The sequence below is a fragment of the Leuciscus leuciscus genome (genome assembly GCF_965113295.1).
Source record: "Leuciscus leuciscus genome assembly, chromosome: 8".
In the NCBI taxonomy this organism is placed as follows: Eukaryota; Metazoa; Chordata; class Actinopteri; order Cypriniformes; family Leuciscidae; genus Leuciscus; species Leuciscus leuciscus.
The window spans coordinates 44,956,055-44,964,331 of record NC_138732.1 but is presented as its reverse complement, the minus strand read 5'-3'; the positions used below and the strand labels follow the sequence as shown (position 1 = coordinate 44,964,331).

General features: G+C 38.1%; 1 protein-coding gene across 1 annotated transcript; it reads right to left on the bottom strand.

Moving 5' to 3' along the window:
- Nucleotides 1–478: 478 nt before the first annotated feature.
- Nucleotides 479–7,858, bottom strand: LOC309504521 (uncharacterized protein; the record flags this gene model as incomplete). The annotated part of the gene is made up of 4 exons (XM_082177674.1): nt 479–565; nt 1,013–1,144; nt 1,310–1,384; nt 7,774–7,858. The coding sequence occupies 4 exons, from the start codon at nt 7,856–7,858 to the stop codon at nt 549–551; spliced, it is 309 nt and encodes a 102-aa protein (XP_082033800.1). The 3' UTR covers nt 479–548.
- Nucleotides 7,859–8,277: the final 419 nt, after the last annotated feature.

Genomic DNA, 8,277 nt, shown 5'->3' with positions numbered 1-8,277 from the left:
AGTCCATGCTCTCAGCTGATGGGCGTTGATGAGGTGGTGTATAAGGGTAGTAATGTGGGGCTGAAAAAGTTGAATGCTGGGACTGGAGCCTAAAGCACTGAAACATCTGGAGCATTAGCGCCCTGTTCTCTTCTGCTCTCTTTTCATCAGCTTCCATCTTCTTTATTTCAAAATCAAGACGTTTCCTTTCCAGCTCCATTCTATTTCTCTCCATCTCTTTCTCCCATTCAAACCACTCCCTATCGTAGTCATGGGTGTTCTCATTTAGCAGGAGACGGTCCAGACCCTTGTCAATTGCCTCCATTATCTGTGTTTTTCGCCCCTTTCTTCTGCAATGTGCTGCAAAGACAAAACATTTATTTCAGCAAATTCCAATGTTAAAACCTATAAATACTGGGATCATTCAATGCTACAGTGATTACTTTAAATTCCTTTGGAAAGAACTATGTAAAGGTCAATTAATGGTTTGTGAATATACCTTTGGGACATTTCTTTTGGTTACATCTGTGTGCCTGGCAATGTCAGTGCCCCAGGCAATGTGCCAAAGTTCAGTTGAGTGATGCACCTGTTAAGAAATGGATGTATTTGAGCTTTCATAATTCCTTTTATTCTTATTCTCAATTAAAGTGATGCTGTGATGTGTGGTCTGTATATTATGCTATAATGGTCGTAGGCTACTATAAGCAGGGTGAGGGAGACGGTCCTGGGATTTTGTAAGTGCAGGTTTATTGCCGTTCACCACAACATAAACCAGACAAGTCTCGTTTCACATCCTATTCTATTCATACATGAAAGTGCACACACAACAAAGCATCACTGTAGATGATTTCCTAAAATACAATTTCCTGCTCTTAGCAGGTGCATCACTCAACTGAACCTAGTGTGTGGTAGTGTACCAAAGGTACATTGACAAAATATTGAGAGTACAGCTAACCATATCATCCATTCGCTCCTAAGTAACTACTTACATTTGTGTAGCTTATTGAAAACTATTACCAACATGAGAGCCCACCTTGTGGCTTGGGTTCAGCAGCAGGAGGAGGTGGGGGTGGTGGTGCTTTGGAGGCTGAGCCATGACTGGATGCCTCATCCTCTGCATCATTTTCCCTTGAGGTGTTGTGATCATTAGGGCTCTCAGATGAACCTGCTGAAAACAAAAGAAAATCAAGCAGGTTCACTCAGTAATGATTTACTATGCTTCTACTTATTTCTTTATTTAACTATAGAGAACATACAATGTCTACATATAAATTAACACAATATAACGTTACAGTATTATGTACTGTACAGGCCAGTGTAGGCTGCTTACCACAGTCAGATTCCTCATCTGAACTCCCCCCGTTATCCATCCTTATGTCTCCGGGGTTGTTCATAGGTCGGCAACCTGTATATAGATACAATAGAAAACGAATGTAAAACTAATGTGCTTTGCTGTGGATCAACAATTGGCAAGTGGTTGTCTTAATTGTGTGGCATTACTAAAGTTAGCATAAAGTTAACGTTACTGTACGTTGCTGCTAAACTGGCTTTTACTGTAGCACGTTAGCACATATTTGCATTACGTTAACCTTACAGTAACTTACGTTAGCTGTTGAAAAGGAGAAACGTTTTATAGCGGCTAAACTGGCTATTACTGTACCATGTGTTAGCTAACGTTAGAAGGGAAATGTTGATTAATCTTTCCGAGAACAGCGTCCAGTTCATCAAAATAAGGACATTTAATGGGGTTTGTTCCGGTCTTCTTGTTGTTTTTGAGGCCATCACGGTACTTTCTTCTCAGGCAGTCCAACCTTTCTTTACACTTGGTCCAATCTCCAAAGTCCTGTACAGACGGGCACCGGAGGCCGCGGTCTTTGTAAATATTTGTTTGAATTGCCTTTGATAACGTGGTTCACCCCAAACCTTGATTAAAAAGAGTGTCTCCTCACGCGTCCAATGTCGACTTTTCTTCTTAGCACTAGCAGCCATGTTGAGAAATAATCGGAAACAAGGAGGTAGATGTATGCAATGTCTTGACATCATATCCGGGTTCCGGCTTCCGGGAGATAAGTCAGTAAATTCGAGTAAAATCACAGGCTTCGCTTATCCCGTTCAAATGCACCAGATGAAAATCAGACGTGGGTGGGTAATTTATAATTCACACGAGGTCCCTAGCCGTGCGAATAGGGCTTTATTCATTTATCTTTAGGCTTTATTTTTTATTTTGCTATCTGTGTATTGTCACTGTTGTTGTCTCTGTATTGGAAGCTTCTTCTGTCTCCAAAACAAATTCCTTGTGTGTGTGGGGGAAAAAAAAGATGGCGGTAGCGGCAGCAGGTAGCAGGAGCTTGGCAGGCGCTGATCTTTCACTTGCCCTAAAGACATCTGGGAAGCCGCCTTATATAAGAAGAACTGCCGTAACAATCTGGACATTGTGGCCATTGACAAAAGATATCAATGCCCGGGTCTTAAGTGTGCTAATTGTGTTGCTTTACCTGATGGCTCTCACCACTACGCAAATGTTTGGGAGCTGGGTAGCTGCTCGTGAACGCTCAACCTTACTTGGCGGTGTGCCAAAGACGCTCGCTGCTCCCCTGGACTCTTGGAGCCAGTATCTAATCTACTCTAACGTACTGGACGGTGGGCGAGCCGTTTGCCAGGATGATCACCGCGGTCAGCTACGCGCACGGAGAGTGGCTCGTCACGCAAAAGTTCAGCGAGGAAATGCGACGATTCTTTGCATTTTGCTACTACTATGCGGGGATGTTCATGCAAATCCTGGCCCTATGGTATTACAACATTCACCACAGCTGAATACATCCACGGCAACACCAGTGACCTCCATGCTACAAGGTAACATCTTAGCATGTTGTGCGTCCAAAACTGCAGAACTCAGCTCGCTGCAGACTATTGTCACCTCCAAACAACGAAACACTAAACTTTTTCAAACAGTTAATCATGCATCGGTACTATAAAACAAAACCGAAAGGAATATTTGGCGGACATATAAATATACGTAGTGTGATTTCAAAAACGGAACAGTTGGAACATTTACTTTTGGACTCAAATCTTGATTACCTGTGTCTTACAGAGACTTGGTTAACTTCCATGACTCCTTTATCCGTGTTTACAATTCCTGGATATAATGTTTACAGACGGGACAGAGGGAAGGGGAAAGGAGGTGGAGTCTTAATCTACGTGAAAGACAGCATCGATAGTCATCAAATAGACATTCCAGTGCAAACCTTGGAGTGCGTCGGTGTTACTATAACCCTTTCAGCACAAATGTCATTAATTTTACTTGCTGTATATCGACCACCAAATGCAACAAATGAATTTTATCTTGGCTTAGCTGAAATACTTAAAAAATATGAAAGAAAAGAAACTCTGTTAATGGGTGATCTGAATATAAACTGGCTTGATAAAATAAGAAATAAAAAACTTAAGGATATCACAAACTCGGTACAAATGACTCAAATGATAAACAAGCCAACTAGACTAACAAAAAACTCCCAAACTTTGATTGATCTCATATTTACAAATAAACCAGATAGGGTTACCAAAACATACAATTTAATAACAGGTTTGTCAGATCACAACCTTACTCTAGTTGTTAGAAAAATAAATAAATCCAGGTACAGGGACAAACAGCAAATAAAAAATCAAAATAAAATTCTCCATATTTTTATTCATTTTAGCTGACGCTTTTATCCAAAGCGACTTACAATTGCTATATATGTCAGAGGTCGCACGCCTCTGGAGCAACTAGGGGTTAAGTGTCTTGCTCAGGGACACATTGGTGTCTCACAGTGGATTCGAACCCGGGTCTCTCACACCAAAGGCATGTGTCTTATCCATTGCGCCACCGCCACCGCCATATTCCTAAGAGAAATCAAATTGCACTTATGAATGATCTAAATGAAATAGATTGGGAGTGTAAAGTTGACAGTAAAGGCTGTGAGTATACATGCAATAATATTACTTTAACTTTACAGGAGACCGTTACCAAATATACAGTTCTGTCAGGACCACTACCGTCATATATGATTGACAATTAGCATACAGTTTGGATTGGTGGTATGGTTCCGTTCTGGGCGAGAACTCCCTGCGCATCCATGCAGCCTAGCATGGATAAGAGCAGGGAGAGCAGCAATAACCCCCCTTGGGGTAAACAGAACAGAACCAACATGAATGTATTGCAGATATCATTAATTCAAGATTTTAAAGTACAACATAATTCGAGAATTTATTCTGATTCGAAGGGAATCAGAATGCCAAATCCTGACTGACGAGAGGAGGAGCTGGGGATGGAGGAGGGTAATTCGCTCCTGAGAAACGCGATAGTTGCTGATAATACTGAAGCAGCTTATATATGTATATGGTGATAGGCGTCGTATTCCTATAGGTAGATGTGGATCAGCTGATAGTCAGCTGATGCGAGCTTGACTAACGTGACCTGCCAGAACTAACGCTACGCTTGATAATTAAAGAGAAACAAAACTAATAAAAAGAAATTGCCATGGTTTGGTAGCTCTCTTTGGGATCTAATGAAGCAGAGAGACCTGGCACTTAAAACCTTTCTTAAATTAAAATTGACCACTGATCATTATGTATATAAAAGTCTAAGGAACAAAGTTACCACACAGCTTAGAAAAGCCAAGGCAAACTTTTATTTAAATTTGATTAAAGATGCAAAAGGCAATAGTAAACTTCTTTGGAAAAGTATGGATAAATTACTTGGAAAAGAAAAAACAAATTGTGATAATGTGCAACTTAAAATAAACGGAGTTATTCAAAAGGACAATACAGAGCTGGCAACACATTTTAATGATTATTTTTTTTACATTCTGTGCGGGATCTGGCAGATACGTTCCCGAAATCAATTTGTGTATATAACTTTAATTGTGATGAGTCATTCTTTAAATTATCTCATGTTGATGAAGGGACAGTTTTGAAAGTCATATCACACTTAAATAATAGTAAATCTAAAGACATTTTTGCCATTGATTCTGTGTTTTTAAAAGAGCACAAGGAAATTTGAACTCCAGTGTTAACTAAGGTTATAAATCAGTCTATAAATGAAAGTATCTTTCCTACAGCTTTGAAAACAGCTATAGTAAAGCCTATACACAAGTCAGGAGACAAGCTCCAAGTCTCTAACTATCGACCTGTAAGCATCCTTCCCACTATCTCCAAAGTCTTTGAAAAAGTAGTTGCAGCTCAGCTAGTGGAACATCTTGATTACAATGCTGCATAACATCCTCTCCAGTTTGGTTTCAGAAAACGATACTCAACGGAGACAGCATGTTACTATTTAATAGAGGAAATAAAATCAAGTCTGGATAGCGGAGGAGTTGTAGGGGCGGTCTTTCTTGACTTGCGTAAGGCCTTCGATACAGTAAACCATGACCTACTGATAGATAAATTAACACATTTCTCTATTAATACAAGTACAATTAATTGGATTCAATCTTTTCTCAGTGCAAGGCAGCAGTGTGTATCTATAAATAATGTATCATCTCCCTTACGAGCATGCACTATGGGTGTGCCACAGGGCTCTATATTAGGGCCCTTGTTGTTTTCTCTTTATATGAATGATTTTCCATCTGTGTGTATTAATGCTAAAATGATAATGTATGCTGATGACAAAGTGGTGTACATTCATGGTAAAACTGTTAAGGATGTTGCCCGAAAGTTAACTGAGGAAATGGAAAAGATTTCCATTTGGCTGAAAAACTCTCATTTAACTTTGAATGTTGACAAAACGGTTTCTATGTTTTTCACAAACCGCCGTAAGTTATCACTATCTAAAACTGAACCAAAAATCATAATTGAAGGTCAGGAAATTTCAAGGGTTGACCAAATTAAATATTTAGGAGTCATTCTTGACCCAAATTTTAATTTTAAAAAACATATTAAAAAAATAACTAACACGTTGAAAATGAACATAGCACATTTTAGATATATTAGAAACTCTATGACCATAGATGCATCTAATTAATATCTAAATGCGATGATATTTCCGCACTTTCGTTACTGCATTACGAGTTGGTCACAGGCATGTAAAACAGTATTAAGGCCCCTGGAATCATTGTACAAAAGCTCTCTTAAGGTTCATGACAAGAAATCTCGGTTATTTCACCACTGTCATATTCTTAAAAAACATAGTATATTAAGTTTTGAAAACATAATCATATATTCAAATCTCTGTCTTTTGTTCAAGATAATAAATGGTACTGCAGCTCCTCCGTTAAAAAAGTTTATCTCACTGAGTTCAGAAATTACATCTCGAGCCACTCGGTCGACTGTTCGGGGCGAGTGTAGGATTCCTCAGTGTAAAACAGCATTCGGCAGCTCAGCTTTCTCAAGTATGGCCATCAGACAGTGGAATATAAGTTGCCAACCGAGCTGACCACATGTGTAAATTTTTTTAAAAATTCACATCGGGCCAAAAAAGGGCTACTTTTAAAACAAACATGTTCACATAATTTATGGTAATTGATGTGTATGTGAGAGTGTATTTGTAAATGAATGCTGAGGAATGAATGAAGGGTGTGATCATTTTAATGCTGTTTTTGGGATAAATGTATTATTAAGTATTATGTATTATTATAAGATTTTATCTGTTAACATCAGCCTGCCCAGGGACTACAGGTGGAAATTAGCACAAGTGCTACAACCTGGTAAAATGCATCTCTCCTTTTTTTTTAAGGTTAATGTATATTTTACATTGTCCCTGTTCAAATAAATAAAAGTAAAAAAAAAAAAAAAAAAAAAAAAAAAAAAAACATACTTGGCAATAAAGCTCTTTCTGATTCTGATACAAAAGAGGTTCTCTTGTTGAATTTGTCACGTACGACATTTATTGAAACATACGATACGATCAGTTTTACAGAAGTAGGCTATATTCACTGTTTAATGGAAATTGCTGCCCGATCACAACCTCCTTTGCAACTGTTCCGCAGCTCGCACTGTTTCCCTATCAGTTAAAATACCATTCAAACAACATTTCTGGTGCATCTATAATCATGACATTGGCCAGGGGTTTGAAGCTGTTCAATGAAAGCCGCCACATCCGTTTTGTTCTTTCTGCGCTAAAAGCTTCTTGCTTAAAATCCTTTCAAGACTGCGTTTGCTCAGAGCTATTGCCTCTCTGCTTATATGGCAAGAATTCCATCATAGCTAAAACCACGGTTAAAATAGCTTTCTCATTAATGTGTTCACAATTCATCCTGTCCTTCGGGTCGCATCAGATCAACGAGCAGCAAGTTATCATTTCGATTTAGTAAGTTATAATTTCGTTAGTATTATTATCAGTGATACTGACCTTCATTCATAAAAAGATGCCATTAAACAAGTATTTAAAATATACTGTCTTTATGTTGTCTCTACATTAATTTGGAGATTTACTGTGAAATGATTACATTATAAAATATATAAACTAAATATAAACCTATAAAAACGTAAGTGATTTTAATTGCAATTAATCACAGAAAAAATTGTGATTAACTGACTTAATTTTTATAATTGATTGACAGTACTACTTTACATATAACAAATCAGTTTTTTATGGGTTAAATCAGATATAAAAAAATATATATATGTGCAATTTGTCAAATAAATGCACCTTTTTGGGGGGAAAAGGATAGGAATGTTTCCTGTTGATATGAAAAAATAAGACTTCAATTTAGGTTTTAATAAATACTCTTTGAAATGATTTACCGACTGAGCAAATGATTAAGAAATGACAGAACAATCCCAACAGTGTGTATATGTGTAATTAAATGTCCATACTTTTATATGTCTTCTTCTGTCCATATACATGTTTGTGGTAGGTTAGGTCTACTGCCTTTCCCCATCTCACCATGTTTCTAACCATGTGGAGCACTGTGTGTTTGTGGAGAAAGAGGAAGATTGTTTACATGCCAAAACAAACATTTCTCATTGTGATTTAATAATGTCTGGTTGAAGTTATGTAGGCTATTAACTGAGAGAGCAATAGAATGTCACATTCAATCACAAATAATCCAGCCTGTTCTCACGTAAATGCATCTCTATAGCACGCAGTGTGTTTATCGTGCAGTTTATACGCGAAAATGAGTTTTTACGTGCATATGATACGCACTTCATTGCGTGTAACAAACACCCCACACCACTACTAAACCTACCCTAACCAACCCATGCGTATCCTATGCACGTAAAAACTCATTTTCGCGTATAAATTGCACGATAAACACACTGCGTGCTATAGAGACGCATTTAGTGTGATCGGATAATCACAACTGACTTTGGGGCTCA